The sequence below is a fragment of the Leguminivora glycinivorella genome, chromosome 3 (assembly GCF_023078275.1).
Source record: "Leguminivora glycinivorella isolate SPB_JAAS2020 chromosome 3, LegGlyc_1.1, whole genome shotgun sequence".
Taxonomy (NCBI): Eukaryota; Metazoa; Arthropoda; class Insecta; order Lepidoptera; family Tortricidae; genus Leguminivora; species Leguminivora glycinivorella.
Window position 1 is genome coordinate 11,143,494 of NC_062973.1, and position 19,792 is coordinate 11,163,285.

Sequence of the window (19,792 nt, forward strand, 5' to 3'; positions counted from 1 at the left end):
AGACTCAAAAATCGGCCCCCAGCAACAGGTTACCTTATGTTAAGTAATGACAAATTACATACATTTAAAATACTTCTGCTTTCATATCTAAAGCTTATCATGTGAGACAGCGTGTAGATACGTACTGTACATACAATAATAAACAAAAACAGAAAAATAAAATAAAATAAAAATAAATCTTATGCGACGAGACACTGGAAGACTCACTTAGGTATATTTGTTTTTTTATTATTTTTCTTTTCTATTTTTTTTTCTTCTTTATTTTTACAAGTAAAGGTAGGCACTAGCTGAGAGCCGAAAATAAGTAAGATGCTTAGTTAACTTTCATATTTTTGCAGTAAAATTTCTTTCAATTTTGATTTTAAACTACCTATACTGATTTTAGGTGTTCCCAGTAGAAAAGAATATTCGTTATAAATCTTGGGTACCATACATTCTTTTGCTCTTTTCCCATAATTTGATAAATAACTGCTCAAGGCAATGATGGGAGCACAGCCGCTTCTCAGACTATCTGCCTCCGCCTTCGCTTACATGGACAATGGATTTTTCTTCAAAAAAAAAAAAAAAAACAGTTTATTTAACAAACGCTTAACTATCACTAGATTTGCGATACATGTCTATCAAACTCTAGCAAGCCTAGTTTGCTAGGCTGCGCCTGTGTCTTGGTAGTCTGCGAGTGCGATTTACAGGAGTGAGGTTTCTTGACTGTAAGTATTCTGAAGTATTGTTACATTTACATACTAATAGCTATAAATCCCAAATGATGTTACCGGCTTTACTTCATATAAGAGAAATAACCTAGTATTACGATATGGAACTGGCTACCTTGCCCTTTGTCAAGAGGTATGTAGGTACTATGTAGAGTAAAGTTCCTTCCTCTCGATACTATTAACTAAATAGAAAATAAGGGTAGATGTAATTTATTCTGAACTGAAAATCTGACCTACTAATAAGACGTCGAATCGAAGCTTACCTATATTCAGATATATTTTAGCTTGTCCGCTCTGGTAGCTCTGATGCTGTACATAAATCGTACCTTGCTCGTAAATAGCAAATTGCAATCGAAGTACGAACATATGCATGATTTCGTCCGCCATTCACAAATTCTTCGACTATCCTTCACCGGGTATTGGAATTTACAATACCTGCCTAGGTATTGTATTTCCATTCTTGTATAGTATATTTGAATACGAATGTTTGCTATATTTTAATAGCCAGGCAATGACTTGAGAATAGCGTCCTTAAGCTCACCGCTGCCAAAAATCCGCCATCACACAGTTGCTTATTTAACATATTTATTACATTACAAACAGCAACAAATACCTAATTTTGTACATACAATAATTTTATAGCATCAAAATGTGTCCATACCTAGCAACTCTAGCAAGGTATAAGTAGCAGTATATTTTCATCTTTTCACCCAAAAAAACATGTTGGTTCTTATTTCTCATGACGGAACGATATTTTCCTCATTTATTTTTATCAATAGGAGTGCATTATTGGAAGCAATACAAATGATTGACCGATTTTCATTATATTAGGTATCTCGGGTCTTATACCGGTATCAATACAACGATATAATATATCGTGTCATTCACAAATACACGCGCCTTCACTCGTAATGTAATGATTTTTTCCCCTCACTAGCTCGGAAACATGTGTTTTATCATTTAATGCCAGCGGGTAAAAACGCATATTATCCACAATTATTGTTATACAAGGGTGCAAAGCTGTATTTTAACGCCGAGTGTGGAATTGCAAAACGAGCAAGTGAAAGGATCCTATACTTGAACCACGAGCGAAACGAATGGTTCGAGAATAGAATCCTGAACTTGGCGAGTTTTCAACACACGAGAAGTAAAATACATTTGCACCCGTGTGTAACACAAAACTTTTCCCCTTACTATAGCGAGGAAACTACAACGCAAAAAATGCGTTTATCACTGCTTTCGGGTGGTAAATCATCTTCATCACTATTCACGCGCTTTTATCAGATTTAAAGCAGAAAAATCTATACTATATTCAAGGTCAAATAACTTTATCCACTAATAGTGGATAAAATGCGTTTTTACCCGCTGGCATTAAAGGATAAAACACATGTTTCCGAGATAGTGAGGGGAAAATAACTATTGTTATTATGTTATTAAAGGTTACATTTGACAACCCTTGTCAGCTCCTACTATTGCCAGCTATACTATTATCTACTTGTAACATTAATTTTGAGTAAGATTAAATTGAGGCACTTTGTTCGGTCCTTGTTTGTTTATTTTCTTTCTAACTCTTGGAGACCATATACATCTCTAAGGAAGCTATATAAATATTATCTTTAGTTGTGACATCAAGAGTCTCTTAAAATAGTACATTACGATACAAGTGCGTAAAAAAGGAAGTTCGAAACAAGTGGCGATAAATTAAAACACGACCGAAGGGAGTGTTTTAAATCGACACGAGTTACGAATTTCCTTTTCGCACACGTATCGTACGACGTTTTTCAGTACAGATAGCACTCCGAAGTTTCGACCTGGCATATAATGAACCACTTCTCGCACTAGTGCATAAAAAAAATACCATCTGTACTGAAAAATATTTGATTTCTACTGATCCATTATTTGTAGTGGATAAAATAAATAATATCAAACAAAAAGATTTATTATAAAATATTTGCTTTCCATTGCATTTTAGTACTAAATTAACAATAAAAACTTCATCGCGCTAATATAGATGTCGTAAGACGGCGATTCCAAGCCGGTTAATTGGCTTGGCAGTCGCTCAAAGCAACCCATTATGGAAGAGAGAAAATGGACAGGTACGAGTGCAGTGAAACCTCGATAAATTGAATGTCTGCATTCAAGTGAACATTACGTATTAATGAAAAGTAATCGGCATGTTTGATATTTCCTGAGAGGATAGATTAGATTATCCCGAGTTACACCAGGATTACCAGGCACCCATTTCTCGAACGATATTGTGGACTAACATTATTAGTCCGCGTACTTGACGTACTTTCAAATCGTATGGGTTGCTATGACAACACACTTGTAATACATATTAAATAACTTACGAGAAATGGGTCCCTATATGTGGAGTTGTGGACTCGTTTCGTTTGCAAATATAAATTTGACTACCTACAAACATTAAACGCCTCAAAGAAAAATGTACCTGTATCCAAAGCTTTGTTGATATTCATCTTTAGATTAAAAAAAATTATTACTTTCAAGTAAATGGGTATATCACATATTCAAATTTTACGGGCGCATATATAAGCATCAAAATTGAATAAAGGACTCCGTTTACCCAGGTTTGACTGTAGTTGAAAGTCGTCTCTGATATAGGTCACAGTTTTCATCTCTTGCAAAGCTGAGTGCCGCGGGAGAAATGAACAAACGGCCTGCTCAAAAATTAAAATGGGACACAGATGTCGCGTCGGTAGTTTCAGCTAAGAGGACGCAAAGGAATAGGTACTTGTTAATGTGCAGTGCATTTTCTTTTTAACTAACTGACAAAGAAACATAATTGGTACCAAATTAGCATTAATGCCAAATCAATTCAGACTATACATATGTATGATGAAAATTTATTCAAATGTATAATTCGGGAAATATAATTTGAACGTTTACCGTTACTATATCGTTCAAATTATATTTCCCGAACACTATTAACTTTTCTTTGATGACTGTTTATTTTATCTCTGATAGAAGTGAATAGGTTAGACAAAATGGCCGATCCTATATAGTTCGACTTTATACATTATATGATATATTGTTTGATTTGAGTTATTTATTGAGTAATTGAGTTTGTTTAGTCATTTGCAATAAGGGAATGGCAGGGTGAAAATATCGGTAGGTACTATCAGCTGCAGAAGTGCATGGCGAATTTATCAATGAATTCATTCATAATTTCTCCATGCAATTTTGCAGCTCACTATGCATAAGTAAACTAGTAAACTTTTACTTTTACTTTTTACCAACCCGGAAATTGCAAAAAAAAACTACCGTAGAACATCAGTTCAGACAGCCAAATTGTATAAACAAACCATTTTTATTCGCAATTTCAAGATTGAGATTCCGGCAATTTCAATCTTGAAATTGATTCCTATAGTAAAACTTGCTCATTATGACTTAAATTACCTATTATAAACTTACCCGTAAATGACCTATTTCTGAAAAAAACATTCTGTATACTAACAATAATTAAAAAATTTGATTCTGTCTTTACAAAAATGTTAACTCTAAGTTCGTTTACACATTATCCAGTCCGATATCGGATGTCGGACCGATATCCCATACATTACAGGCGCCATCTTAGATTTTTTCTATTGAAAACCTTCCGACATCCGATATCGGATCAGATAATGTGAAAACGGACTAAGATGCGAAACCTATTGTAAAAAAGGGTTTCATTTTATAACATACTAAATCGAAGCCATTCCGAAGGACAAATTGAATATGTTCAGTTATGCGTTATGTCGGTAATGTCCCGACCCCAACTTACCCAAGACGTGACTCAAATAAAAATACGTTTTTCATTTTCAGATAATGAAGGCTGCCTACTCTTACTACGCAGTCTTGAGCCAGAAGGAGGTGTAGACAGATTAAATACTATGTAGCAGATACGCCACTTCAAGACATTGGTTTTGGTGTTGTGAGAAAATGTGAGACATTGTCACCTTAAGGGTGAATCCACGTAAACGTAACGTGAGTCACGACTTCATTGATTGTTTATTTGATCTATGCATATATCGGGAAAGTAACACTTATTTAGAGATAGATTATCACTTGAACTTGCACCATGAATAAATGGAACAGGCCATAAAATTGTGACTCTTATTACCGCTAATTGACCCTTAATAGTGTACCCAGCAGGTCAAGTGTCAATTAAAAGTAGGCTAAGATTTTAGTTTAGACTAATATTAGTATTTCTTCGACAGTATTTATTGTCTGACAAATAGTACCTACCTAATATAATATATGTTGCTTGGTAAGTTAGAATGTAACGAGTAATAAGTACTTTTTTTGTAGGTTCAAAATCTGTTGCGGTTTCAATTAGGTTTGGTACTTAACGGTATTTTTGAACAACTTTTGCATTAATAATCATACATCGGGGTTTTGGGAGCGGGAATGATTTACACTAGCCCAAAAATGGTGAAAACGATAAAAGATAAACATTACTTTAACATTTCTAGGTACATTTGGAGCCAGTTACATAGTTAAATACATATTTCAGTAATTCAAATTACTATAAACAAAGTTACAAATACACGAATTCATTCCCGCACCCAAAACCCCGATGTATGTTAATAAAAGATACATAATCTATATATATAAAATGCAAAGTCCTCACAGACTGACTGACTGAAATCAACGCACAGCCCAAACCGCTTGTTACTTATATGCACGTGTGACACGCATAACTCTAGAAGCTCCATATTTAACGTAACCATAAAAACTTAAGGTCGTCAAACTCTAAGCAAATCATAACTGTTCGTCGTCAAACTCTAAGCAATTCATCCTAAATTATAACGAAATTAAAGACCTAGTGATACCAAACTGATTTACGATCTACCATATAACGTTTTCCCAATAAGTGGCATCATAATAGTTATTTGTTATACAAGGGGGCAAAGTTGTATTTTAACGCCGAGTGTGGAATTGAAAAACGAGCAAGTGAAAGGATTCTATAGTTGAACCACGAGCGAAGCGAGTGGTTCGAGAATAGAATCCTGAACTTGCGAGTTTTTTAACACACGAGAAGTAAAATACATTTGCACCCGAGTGTAACACAAAACTTTTCCCCTCACTATAGCGAGGAAACTACAACGCAAAAAATACGTTTATCACTGCTTCCAGTAGTTCCACAGGTGGTAAATCATCTTTATTACTAGATTCACCTACTTTTATTATTTTTAAAGCAGTTAATTTGACTTTATTCAAGGTCAAATTACTTTACCCACTAGTGGATAAAATGCGTTTTTACCCGCTGGTATTAAAGGACAAAACACGTGTTTCCGAGCTAGTGAGGGGAAAAAACTTTAATGTCAATTGCTGTTTTACAATGGGCCAGGGATATTACTAGAGGTACATAAATACCCTATTGGTAGATTTTGGTAGTAAAGTGGCGAATCTTCTACAATGTATTGAATCTGTGCACGTGGACCCACTACATGAGATTAAAGACCAGGGATTATAAGGTGATCCAGAAATAATACAGACAACCTGTGTTTCAAAATTTTATAAACTTAGTACAAAAGTTCAATGTAACCTTACGCCGTTGTAACATTTTAAGTGATATCAAGTTAACATTATTCTAGGCTATCACAGTTGCTCGGTAGATTGTAAAGTAATAAATACCTAATTAAGTATTTCTAGATTATTTTTACCATAGCATTACTACCACAGATTTCATACCATAGATCAAGCTACTTAATCTATTTAGTTAGCGTACCCAGCCGCTTCCAGTAGTTCCACAGGTGGTAAATCATCTTTATTACTAGATTCACCTACTTTTATCAATTTTAAAGCAGTTAATTTGACTTTATTCAAGGTCAAATTACTTTACCCACTAGTGGATAAAATTATGCGTTTTTACCCGCTGGTATTAAAGGACAAAACACGTGTTTCCGAGCTAGTGAGGGGAAAAAATTATGAACACTCGGGGGTAGGGCTGCCATCTCGAATTTCGCCAAACCCGGACAATGATACAAAAAACCCGGACATTTGGCGTAAATCGCATTTTTTCCCCGGACGAGTCAGAATTTATTTTTAAAAAACATGACCTTTAATTTTCATGCATTTATTTTTTTAATTTAATTAGTGTAATGTGTAATTTTTCTTACAAAAAAAATGTCTCTTTTAGGTTACTAAGTTACTAGGCCAAATGGGGTGCTTCCTTACGTGAAAAGTGTCCGGGTTTTCCCCGGACACTTCTTGACTCCCCGCCCGGACGGTCCCCGGACGGCCTCCAAACTAGGACAAATCCGGGGAAACCCGGACGGATGGCAGCCCTACTCGGGGGTCAGATCAGAGACATATTTCCCATCACAAGTTCGTAATTAACAAACAATGTCTGTACAAAATGTGACACGCTCGGCCCCTACACAAATAGATTCACTTATTTCTTCTATCTATAGTATCTATACATATATGTGACGTTATCTGGGTGAAGGCACCTTATTGTCGATGGCGCTTACGTCCCGCGGCGTCGTATTTGTACACGAACATCGCACATAACGCCGTAAGCGCCATCGACAATAACGTCCCTTTACCCAGATAATGGCACATATAGTTATGTGATTACTACCTACCTTTCCATCTAAACTATACATTTAGAGAAATTGAATCTTATGCCGAAATCCTACATTTAAAAGTCTAACAAACTAATATTTTCTGGGTGCGTAGCCGAATGGCACAAACGCTCACGAAACGCTCATGAAACGGAACGCTCGTAGATATCTATCTCTCGCGGCGTTTCGTGTCGTAGATATGCCATTCGGCTACGGGACCTGTCCTCGATGTTAATCTTTTATTATACGAGGCCCTAAGCTACAAGTTATTTTAGTTATTATACAGCAATATTAATAGAAAAGAACGGGGAACCATTATTTACAAATACTATAATACTTCCCACGCTCTGTGCTATCAAACTCTTACTTTTAGCATCGCTCCAAGCTATTTAAAGTGCGCCGCTTCCACGATATAGTTACTTTTATTTACCGTCAAAAGTTATGTCTTTGGCTGAATACATTTCCGAGTAGACTATTTATGACTCACGCTTAATTAAGAAGACAATAATCGCGTGAAAAGTTGGCAATGAAAAAAGCATAAATTCATAGAAATTGAGCGGAATTGAGTCATAGCTCTAGAAGAGGGGGCTTGGGCGATGGCGAGCGAGGCCTTTCGGGCACCTTTAGATCCAGCACGGTCATTTCTTCGCATCTGTCAACAAGAAAAACAGATAAGTTGTGAGGAATAATCATGTTAGGAAAATAAATTAAGTTAAAGACATAATATGTAACTCCGTATAGACGCATAAAGTCTAAGAAAAAAAACGTATCTCAAAGCCAAAAAGGTACGGTGGCCTAGATGGCGTTACACCTTTGGGGAACGTTCGGTTAGATGGCGCTAATATTAATATTTGACATTTTAAGACATATCAAGCTGACAATATGGAACAAATTGTCAAGACTGAGGTTCAAAAGTTTTAAGCTTGTATCGAGAGATGGCAGTCTAGATGCACTGTGATTACACATTTTACTTTGACAGTAACTCTCTATTAATACTCGATCCTCTTTAGTAAAATTAACCCTTCGTCTGTGTTTGATAAGGATCCTAACATATGGCGTTGAACTTTCAATATTTATATCAAAGTTATTTATTTTATGACAATTTTTGGACAAAAACAGACGACCGGATAATATTGGGTAACAATATTGTATAGAAAACAATAATGATTTACAAACAAATAAATGGCCTTACCCGGGATTCGAACCCAGGACCATCAGCTGAGCGGGTATGGTCCCTACCGCCTAGGCTGAACCGGTCGTCAGCGGATTAAAATGCCGTACCTAATTTGACATAACCTAACCTAACCACAAAATTAAAATTTTGAAAAAACCCCCGACCGCGACCTAGTGGACCGATTTTCATGAAACATGGCTAAGAACACTCCCGATTAACTCAGCTTTCAGACAAAAAAAACTAAATCAAAATCGGTTCATCCGTTCGAGAGCTACGATGCCACAGACAGACACACACACAGACAGACAGACAAACAGACAGACAGACAGACAGACAGACAGACAGACAGACAGACAGACAGACACGTCAAACTTATAACACCCCTTCGTTTTTGCGTCGGGGGTTAAAAATACCTCTTAAAAAATTAAAATTTTGAAAAAACCCCCGACCGCGACCTAGTGGACCGATTTTCATGAAACATGGCTAAGAACACTCCCGACTAACTCAGCTTTCAGACAAAAAAAACTAAATCTAAATCGGTTCACCCGTTCGGGAGCTACGATGCCACAGACAGACACACACACAGACAGACAAACAGACAGACAGACGGACAGACAGACAGACAGACACGTCAAACTTATAACACCCCTTCGTTTTTGCGTCGGGGGTTAAAAAAGAGTGATTCTACTGAAACGATGAATGTTTATGTAAATATAAATTCTACTTAATATTTATAAGGATTTCACAGAATACGAGTATTCTGAGTATTCTGTGAAATTCATTGTAGCAATGATTTTTATTCTGCTTAATCCATACTAATATTATAATTGGGAAAGTGCGTGTGTCTGTTTGTTTGTCCGTTTTCACGGCAAAACGGAGCGACGAATTGACGTGATTTTTTAAGTGGAGATAGTTGAAGGGATAGAGTGACATAGGCTACTTTTTGTCTCTTTCTAACGCGAGCGAAGCTGCGGGCAAAAGCTAGTAATAAATAATAAGAGATTTACTCGTATAAAGAATCGACAATTGTGTGAAAAGCCAGACCAAATAGGTTTGGACATGCAATTACGACTATATTTTTTTTATGAGACGAAAGCCAATTACATGATTGTGATTATTTACATCTTAAAAACAAAAGGCGAAATCTCATTAAATATTCCCATCATAAAGTCTCACGAAAACTGTTTTTTAACACTTATTTTTAGGGTAACACATTCCAAACCCTAACCAAGGTGAGAAAATTAAGTTTAGTATCGCTGTAAATGTCTGACTCAAAGACTTCCAAATGGTCAACTTTTTTAATCTCAATAACTCTAGCTCGACCTTCATAATACCTACTTCTGAAACATTACAACGGAGGACCCGGTACCGATTGAATAGTTCCCACAGGACCTCAAACTCGGCGTTCCGGTTGTTTCAATAGAAGCCAGGTAGGGAGTGTAGGGACACATTTCTATATTACACACGATATTATTTTAAGAACTATGTAGGTACACATACATTTTCGAAGCGTGAAGTTGTCAGAGGGTGTTGGAATTACGAAATAACAATTTTAATCTAAGCTTCATTGCCATTCTTACATTCCAGACCTCTGCAGGCTTTACAATCAAAATAGGGACGCTGACACTAAATAGTTCTCTAGATTCGTGGCCAAGGTATTTTAAGCAAAATTGCTGATAAAATTAGAAAGCAATAAAACAAAAATAGGGACGTCGTAGCTAAGTTACATAAATAACTAAATCGCGTATCTATAATTTATTTAAAGTGCTATGCTGGCCCTCCCGAAGACCTGATCACTCTGTGCGACGAAGCCACAAAATGGCTGCTCTTAGTCTAGATATTTAAGTAAAATTTCACGTTCTATGTTTCTATTTTCTAACATGTATGCCATACGAATAAATAAATAATAAAATTTAAAGTACATCCCAACGACATTTTAACCTTGAGTTCGTGGCCAGCAACAGATTAACCGTTTCTTTTGGTTTTATTTTAGGTATTTTATGAATTAGTAAAGTCTGTGCGGAAATAGAGGAATCATAGAATGACCTCATACATTCCACGACTCTTCCCTTTCCGAACAGACTTTAACGGACAATATATTCCTTCAGCACGGCACGATGGATGTCATATGACGAATGCAAACATTTTTTAATTCTTGCATTTTCTCGCTACAAGACAATATTGCCGGTGGCAATTATCCAGTGTTCCCTGCAATATCACTAAGTGAGAAACGTTCACAAAACAAAAAATAAACATTTCTACGCTTTGTTTTAACTTGCCTAACGTTCAAAGAGGCCAGGCATTCAATTAACCTGTCTTTAGCAGCTGCGGAAACACCGGCTAGACTGGGCCCGTATACAAGTGGTCAGTCGCTAACGCTCCGCCTTATTCGACTCAAATTTATGTCAAAGCGTATCAATTTTTTTCACTATAAAAGTTTATCCACATCAGCGGAGAATCAACACGAAACGTCGGTTTTGTTTAGTCGAATAAAGCTCCAGGTCAGGGAGACTAGAGATAAGGAGGAAAGTCTGTCGAAGTAGAACAGTCGCAAAAATGACCGGCTGAGGCCTTGTAATTGCAGTTACAAATCTCTCCGCTTGGAGCGCATGTCTCGCTCAATGATCAGCGATGTGAGATGACATTAGACGTTCTTTTCTCTAGGCTAATTTCGTCAGACTGAGCATTGAGCAAGTCAAGACGTAGTCCCGTGGTAGTGCGCTGGCTTCGTACGCAGATGTTCTCGGGTTCGAATCTGACAGCGATCTTTTTGCTTTTTGTTTTTTTTATACATTAATTTTCTTTTTGTGTATTTTATTTGTGTTTATTTATTGTTTTATTCATACAAATGTTAACTTAAGACCTTTTACATTGTTTGCCCCATCTTAGGATTCTTCGGTAATGTTGTAAGTCTTGCGAATGAAATTTCGAAAAGTTGTAACAAAACAAAATATTTTTGGACATTAAAAAAATAAAATATATCAAGAAAAATATTAGTAGAAAAAAATAAAAAAGGTCTCATCAGGATTTGAACCCGGGACATCTTGCTCCGTAGGCGGGGTCACTACCGAGAAGGTAAAGAGATTGTCAAACCCTTATGTACCTGCGATTGCAGCGCCACCTATCTTTTCTTTTATATGTGCACTTCTGATACTTAAAGCTTTCGCTCCTTATATTTCTAATCTCCATACTCCAGGTGCCGTAGCCGAATGGCATTTCTGCGACGCGAAACGAAAACAAAACGCCGCGAAAGGTAGTCTGGCTCTGTCGCGCCAATACGCAAGAGCGATAGAGATAGATATCTACGAGCGTTTCGTTTCGTGAGCGTTTGTGCCTACTATGATAAATTAAAGTATGTGAAAAAATGCATTTTATTCATTTTAGACATTATGTTTCTTAGAGATATTTACTGCTTAAGACCTACACAAACGATATCTGAATAGAAATAGTGCAAGTTTATTTTTTCAAAACAACCGGGTTCGATTCCCCAGCTGGGTAAACTTTTTTTTAATTGTATGAATGCAGTTTTTCTTTTTATCAAAATCGGTGACATGGTTCCTAAGAACAAATCTTCGTATGTCTTATAGTTTCAGACTTTCCCATACTGACCGATTTGAATGGGCCACCCTGTATATATAAAGAGTTGCGTATCGTATCCCACAGAGCGTTAGCGATTGGTCACTTACCTACGGGCCGGACTGGGAGTAAAAATTAATAAAGTTGTTGCTGTTCATTTAGATTTTTTATTGTTCAAATGGAACAATTGTTGCTTAGTCTGAAACTCTGGACTATCTCGACTAGCTTTTTTGGAAGTAAGTACAAAATTGTTCGGACTGATTAAAGCCACAACACGATTAGACAAGATTATTTTTAAGTTTGAAAAGAGAAAAGTACTTATCTTCTATACTTGATAGCATGTGACTAGGACACGTTAGGCAAGAGTTCAGCTAACTGAGTCGCATTAGGTAGGTGAGACCTGTAGGAACTAGTAAGACTATAGATAGAAAAGTATCACCTCTCATTGGCAGCCTGTGAATAGTCCACGTCAGGTAACGGTGAGTCCAGCTGACTGAGCACTGAGCTGCCAGCTCAGGGTGACAGCGGCCTATAAGAACCTCGCATCAGGCGAGACCTGTAAAACTAGTAGACTATAGATAGAAAAGTATCACCTCTCCTTGGCAGCTTGGGAGTATAAAACATCAGGCAACGGTGAGTCCAACTGACTGAACAGTGAGCTGCCAGCTCAGGGCGACAGCGGCCTATAATTACCTCGCATTAGGCGAGACCTGTAGAACTAGTAGATTATAGATAGAAAAGTATCACCTCTGACAGCCTGTGACTGGGACACGTTAAGTGGAGCCCGTGAGTCGCATTAGGCGGGACCTGTAGGAACCATAGTATACAAAGAAAAGTATCACCTCTCCTTGACAGCTTGAGAGTAGAACACATCAGGCAACGGTGAGTCCAACTGACTGAGCAGTGAGCTGCCAGCTCGCGGCGAGTGGGGCCCGTGTGTTGCGTTTGGCGAGAAGGGTATTGCGGCTCGGAGCGCCGCTAATACCAGCAGCATGCCACCTGAGGAATAATACAAGGTAAGACGTTGTTCATATAGCCACTGGGCTGAATCTGTGGTCCTGCAGCAGATTTAGATATAATGTAATCTCCAGAATCTTTAAAATAAGAACGCTTCCGAACTCATGGAAAGTTCAGCGCTGAAACGCATGGAAAATTGGAAATAGAACAGAATTATACTCCGCTCAATATGAAATTTCGGGCGTCTTCCGACTGCGCCCTATAATTTTCCTAAAAAAATGATGCACAACGGGATTACTCTACAAGTTTCTTATTAAAACCTGACCAGAAAACTATGACTTATGTACTAGCTTTTGTCCGCGGTTTCGCTCGCATTTAATTCGAAAATTGGAATGCTTCATATAAACTTCCACCCCCCATTTTCTGGAAGTGGGGGGTTATAAAGAGACAAAAAGTAGCCTATGTCACTCTCCATCCTATCAACTATCTCCACTTCAAAAATCACGTCATTAATATACAATTTATTGTTAGACAACGTCCAAATAAAATCAAGACTATTCGACTTCAATAGTTTACGACTTACAATATGTCGCAAGGACGCTCCTAAACCGACCTCATTATATCAGGAAAAACGTGATGTAGGAAAATGAGCGTTCAACGTACAGTGACATCTATCGGCAAATTGAGTAAACTAATGTGCGCGAGCTAGTACGGAAAATGATTTTTATGGAATTTTATGGATTGGGATATGGATTTAACCATTTTGCCTCTATTTGAAAGCAGGTAATGTTATTGTTATTTTGTTAAAAAATACAGGAACAACAAAAACCCACATCCACAAGGGTGTTGAAATTGAAAATGTAAATGTGAAAGATTTTTTATAAATAAAAAAAAAGTTTTCAAGATACGTGTACGATTTTATTTTTCCTGTAATATTCATTATAATAGCCATGTTTTGGTGAAAATTTCATAAATTTATGTTGGTAAACTTCGGAGATAAGGGGGGGACGGTATATTTTTTTACATTTTCCTTCATAATTCTTTTTTTTTTTCCACAACAAAAAAAATATAAAAAATTGTTTTTTTTTTATGTACAATTTGAGCTCTTTCTAACGATACCCCACTTGACCTAGTTACTTGACATTTACAATTTGCCCCCCTTTCATATGGGCCATTTTGTATAATTAATATTAATAAATAAAAAAATAATCCTTTAATTTTGTAGAGGTTAACAATGTTCATAACTGTTCCAAATTTCAAGTTGATAGCATAAGTAGTTCTCGGGATATGTATTTAGAAATGTGACAGCCGGACACACGGACAGAGTCGCACCATAAGGATTCCTTGTGTACCTTTTTGGCTTGATTGACTGCCACCGTTTTACCCGACAGATAATAGAATACCTACTCATTAGGGTTCCGTAGTCAACTAGGAACCCTTATAGTTTCGCCATGTCTGTCTGTCCGTCCGTCCGTCCGTCCGTCCGTCCGAGGATAATCTCAGTAACCGTTAGCACTAGAAAGCTGAAATTTAGTACCAATATGCATATCAATCACGCCGACAAAGTGCAAAAATAAAAAATGGAAAAAAATGTTTTATTAGGGTACCCCCCCTACATGTAAAGTGGGGGCTGATATTTTTTTTCATTCCAACCCCAACGTGTGATATATTGTTGGATAGGTATTCAAAAATGAATAAGGGTTTACTAAGATCGTTTTTTGATAATATTAATATTTTCGGAAATAATCGCTCCTAAAGGAAAAAAAAGTGCGTCCCCCCCCTCTAACTTTTGAACCATATGTTTAAAAAATATGGAAAAAATCACAAAAGTAGAACTTTATAAAGACTTTCTAGGAAAATTGTTTTGAACTTGATAGGTTCAGTAGTTTTTGAGAAAAATACGGAAAACTACGGAACCCTACACTGAGTGTGGCCCGACATCCGACACGCTCTTGGCCGGTTTTTTTTATTATTTTTCACCTAGGAAATAAAAACTGTGTCTGGAACCATGAAATAGTTCATACCGTAATTTTACGATCACGGTGGTTTATTACCTACGTCGTAATGTTTAATAGCCCGCTAATAAAGCTGTCACGTTTGTAATAGTTATGTAAGTACCTGTATGTGCCTACTTTACGAATAGTTATGTTACTGTCAATGAAATGTTTGCCTAAAGAATCAAACAAGGATTATTTCAGCCGTTTATTAGTTTATTAACTACACGTGTATTCATTTTTGCCCTTGGTAACTATATAAATGCATATATTATACCTACATAATTCGGACCATTTAGTAAACTATACATTTACAAGATCGCTAGGTCGTTCAATGGTATTGCGTTTAATTAAAAGTAGAAATTTGTTTTTTTTTGTGCTAAAACCACGAACTCTGGGAGTTAGTTCCAAGCCACTTGCAATCCCGCATTATTTCCTCTGGAAAGCTTTAGACACGTAAAATATTCGACCTCTTTTCCGATTTCGTCGTTAAAGTTAATATATTCATTAAAGACAAATTAGTTTTGTGCGAGTTAGAGAACAGCTTTAAATAATTTATTTGCTAAAGAATTTCCATGAGGATCTAAGTAACGAATTTTTCAATTTCCAATCCTGATTAGGTTCGGTTACTTCCAGCTTACCAAGCCCAAGTGAATGACCATACTGCCTGTGACCTTGAAGTCTAATAATAAATATTAAAATCGAAGTATCCGCTTAGATTGGTTCAAAAGAAAACAAATCCTGTGCGTACTTGATACGAAAAATGTATAAATCGGAATAACAATGTAAGCGGCGTCTTACAGTTTGAAAAAATATATCTCTCTGAATATCGAGATATGTATTTCTTTTATGTTTTAAATCCCCAGTGAGTAAACTCCACTGTAATTTTGGAGCAGTCTCCGAGGTTGGCCGGTCTGTAGTTATGGAAAGCTCTCAAACTTCGCCGTATTTACGAACTCTTTCCCTTTTATGTTCAGCGGTATTTTATTTGTTAGAATATTTGGCGAAATATAGGTATCGATTTGGATACCTTTTAAGTACGTGTTAGAAATCGAGGTGTCTAGACTTAGTGCGTTTTCACATTATCCCATCCGATATCGGATGTCGGACCGATATCCCATACATTATAGGCGCCATCTTGGATTTTTTCCATTGAAATCCTTACGACTTCCGATATCGGATCGGATAATGTGAAAACGGACTTAGTGTCAGGTCAGGGACCTAAAGCGGAAAAATGCAAATCCTGTTTTGTATTTTCTAGGTTGTGATTCAATCCATCTCGGATAAGTGCGCCATCTACGTGATCAAACAGAAATCATTGTTGGTCAGTTGGCTAAGGGCTAGATGTCAGAACAACGTCTTCGTTAGTATTTTTTAAATATTTACCGCTGCCTATTATCTCACTAGCTTGTACATGATATAGTGGCTAGTAGCGTAAGGTCAGCAAACAGCAACGGCGTGGCAGCACACGCATAGGCTAGAGCGCGCGCTCGGCCGCACGACCAACGCGCAATGTCTCAGCACCGCACCAAAAACACATCCACAAACACCCCTGCCTACAGCGTCTCCAGTAGGTATGTACCTGAAATAGTGGCCAGCAGCGTGGGGTCAGCCAACAGCAGCGCACGTATAGGCTGGAGCGCACGCTCGGCCCACGACCAGCGTGCGAAGTTGATCACTATCATCATCCGAAGAACAACCGAGTCTTCGTTGGTATTTATCTGCAGCGGGATATAATTCTAAGGCGGGCGCGGCTGCACGACCAGGCATTGGCAGCGGGTAAGTATTAAACCACCCCAAGTCTAACTTACACCGCTACCTATGACCTCTGTAGTATGTACCTGAAATAGTGGCCAGCAGCGTAAGGTCAGCAAACAGCAACGCAGTGGCAGCGCACGCATAGGCTGGAGCGCGCGCTCGGCCGCACGACCAACGTGCAAAGTCCCAGCACCGAAGCGGCAGTGTATATTCCCCGCGCCGGCAAAGCACGTCCACGAAGAGTGCTGCTACCCACATCGTCTCCAGTATCAGCACGCATGCTGATCCAACGCTGCCAAACAATAAAGTTGTTAGCTCACTACAAAGAATAGAATAGAATAGAATAGAATAGAATAAACGTTTATTCGTGAACACAGGTAAGACAAAATACACATAATAACAACAAGACAGAAAGGAATGAAGTGCCACGAAATGGCCTCATCTCAGCGTGTTGCTGGTGACTTCCAGCGCTGATCTTCCGATGAGACCATCAAGTGAGAAAGATTCACGGAGGGTAACAGACAGAAGAAATACAAAACACATACAAGAACGTGGTCAAACAGTTATGAAAGTGAAAACGTTACAAGAAAAATAACAACAGACTGTGATCGAAACATAGAATAAAAAGAATAATTATAAACAGAAAAAACCAAATTAATTAAAAAGAAAAAGAGTCGTACACCAGATCGCGCACGCCGCGTTTTAACGTTTAAGACGATATAACACTGGGACAGACAAAGCTCAGACAAAAAAGCGTAGATACGCCTGAAATGTATGGGCCTATTAGACTTAGATGGCGCTGTTTCGCAGCCTGGATGTGGCCAAAATCATATTTTCTCCCAATATGTTTGCGTGTTTTTATATTTTATTTATACATAATTATATATATTTTATTATAACAAATGACATTATTTATTTTAACATCATTATATCACGTCAATACACTTTTTAAAAAAATGTAGGTAGAAAAAAATAATCATCAGTGTAGTTATTGATTGGTGGTGCTTAGGGCTTGCAATATCGGACGATTTTCAATTCCGGAACTGGTTTTCGAGATTGGACTTCAGTTCCGGAATTCCGGAACTAGTTCCGGAATTGAACAATTTTTTTTGGTTTGGTTTTCTGGTGGGTTTTTGATGAAATAATACAATTTTAAATTGAAATTTATTATAAATCGACGTTTAAGACAATAACTCCGTACCTGAAAGGCATATAACACTGAAATTTTCATTTTAGTAATTTTACAGGAAAGCCCATTTTGTGTCAAAATCGATCTTGCAAGGTATTTCGAACTACAGTTAACGATACAAACGTAGTGCCAGTTTTCTGGTAGTGGTCAACGTTAAAGTTATTTTTTTATCCATTGACCATCGAAATAATACAAAAGTAATAATTTACAAGAATGGCATAACGTCTTGTTCACATAACTGTAATAAAAGAAATATTGAATTACCTTTATCAGACTCGAGTAGGGACAAAAGATATCCAAGCTAGCCCAAAAAGACAGATTTTATGATTTATTCCTAGGTACATGTACACCTTAATTTTTTGTAAAAAAAATAAATCATTCTTTTCATATTCATCATTTTCCATACATTTGCTTCTCAAATCTGTTGATTTTGTGGTAAGTAAGGTAAGGTAATAGACTCATTCACGTAGTAAAGCAGCTTATGGAGAAAAGTCACGAATACAACCGCCCTTTGTGCATGGCATTCGTAGACTACGAAAAGGCCTTCGACAGTGTCGAACATTGGGCCGTGTTTGACTCTCTTCATCGCTGCTCAGTTGATGCTCGCTACGTGGATGTGCTCCGGGAACTATATAGCTCGGCAACAATGCAAGTCCGGCTTCATAGACTCAGTGACCCCATATCCATCCAAAGGGGAGTGCGGCAAGGATATACCATTTCACCCAAGCTTTTTACGGCGGTACTAGAAGACGTCATAAAAACGCTTCAATGGGACAAAACCGGTATCGACATCCATGGGGTCTTCTTGTCGCACTTGAGATTTGCCGACGATATTGTATTGTTTGCTGAGACCCTAGAAGATCTCCAAGGCATGGTCGAAGACCTGTACCATGCTTCATTGAAGATAGGTCTTAAGATGAATATGTCCAAGACTAAAGTTATGACGAGCATCTCTGGTGATTCGGTTCCAGCCATTATGGTGGGGAACGAAGAACTAGAGTTTGTCAAGCATTACGTATATCTTGGACATATTCTATCTTTTGACAAAACACACCAGGAGAAGGAGATTTCTAGGAGAACCCAGCTGGGTTGGGCGGCATTTAACAAGTTGGCGGACATCCTCAAACCTGCTAAGATTCCACAATGCCTGAAGACCCGCCTCTTTAACCAATGTGTCCTGCCGACCATGACCTACGGTGCTGAAACATGGACGCTTACTATGAAGGCTGTGCATAAGATCCGAGTTGCACAGAGAGCCATGGAGCGTGCCATGCTCGGTATCAAGATTCGAGATCGGGTAAGGAATGTCGAGATCCGTCGTCGCACCAAGGTGCAAGACGTTGGTTTCGTCATTACCAAACTAAAATGGAGTTGGGCGGGACATGTTGCTAGGCAGAGTGATGGTAGGTGGACTAAAATGTTAACGGAATGGTGGCCACTTAAAACAGACGTAAGAAGCGCTTGGCATCCGTTAGCTCGTTGGGTGGACGACATCCGCAAGGTTGCGGGTCACAACTGGATGAGACTAGCTCAGGACCGGGATACATGGCGTACTAGAAGAGAGGCCTATGCTCAGCAGTGGGCGATAAAGGGCTGACATGATGATGATGATGATGGTAATAGACTTAGATAGAGTTTAGTAAAATATGCACACGTCTTTGTGAAAAGTGTATAAAGTAACTACGACGTTATGCTTGTGAATGAATGTAATACCAAATACTACGATTTGCATCTGAACTTAAGACTTTATGCCTAAAATATTCAGTGCTATGAGAAAAGAAGTAAAATTTAGATTATTACTGAAATTTAAGTACGATCTAATAAATTGAGCATAAATAAAGCTAATAAAATAATAATGTACCTAA

The 19,792-nt window shown here is 37.7% G+C and overlaps 2 protein-coding genes across 4 annotated transcripts in view; one reads left to right on the forward strand and one right to left on the reverse strand.

The window, feature by feature from the left end:
- The window catches only part of LOC125224822 (odorant receptor 45a), a 29,471-nt gene extending 23,882 nt beyond the window's left edge, over positions 1 to 5,589 (forward strand). For all 3 annotated transcript variants that reach the window (XM_048128296.1, XM_048128295.1, XM_048128294.1), the window contains exon 5: positions 4,533 to 5,589. In XM_048128296.1, coding sequence (XP_047984253.1) covers positions 4,533 to 4,586 — 54 coding nt within the window. In that variant the 3' untranslated portion in view covers positions 4,587 to 5,589. The remainder of the gene's footprint in view (positions 1 to 4,532) is intronic.
- Positions 5,590 to 6,727: 1,138 nt separating this feature from the next.
- Positions 6,728 to 19,792, reverse strand: part of LOC125224824 — a 29,565-nt gene continuing 16,500 nt past the window's right edge. The window contains exons 3-5 of the mRNA XM_048128299.1: positions 16,822 to 17,030; positions 12,872 to 13,028; positions 6,728 to 7,931 (exon numbers count right to left, since the gene is read on the reverse strand). Coding sequence (XP_047984256.1) covers positions 7,847 to 7,931; positions 12,872 to 13,028; positions 16,822 to 17,030 — 451 coding nt within the window. The 3' untranslated portion in view covers positions 6,728 to 7,846. The remainder of the gene's footprint in view (positions 7,932 to 12,871; positions 13,029 to 16,821; positions 17,031 to 19,792) is intronic.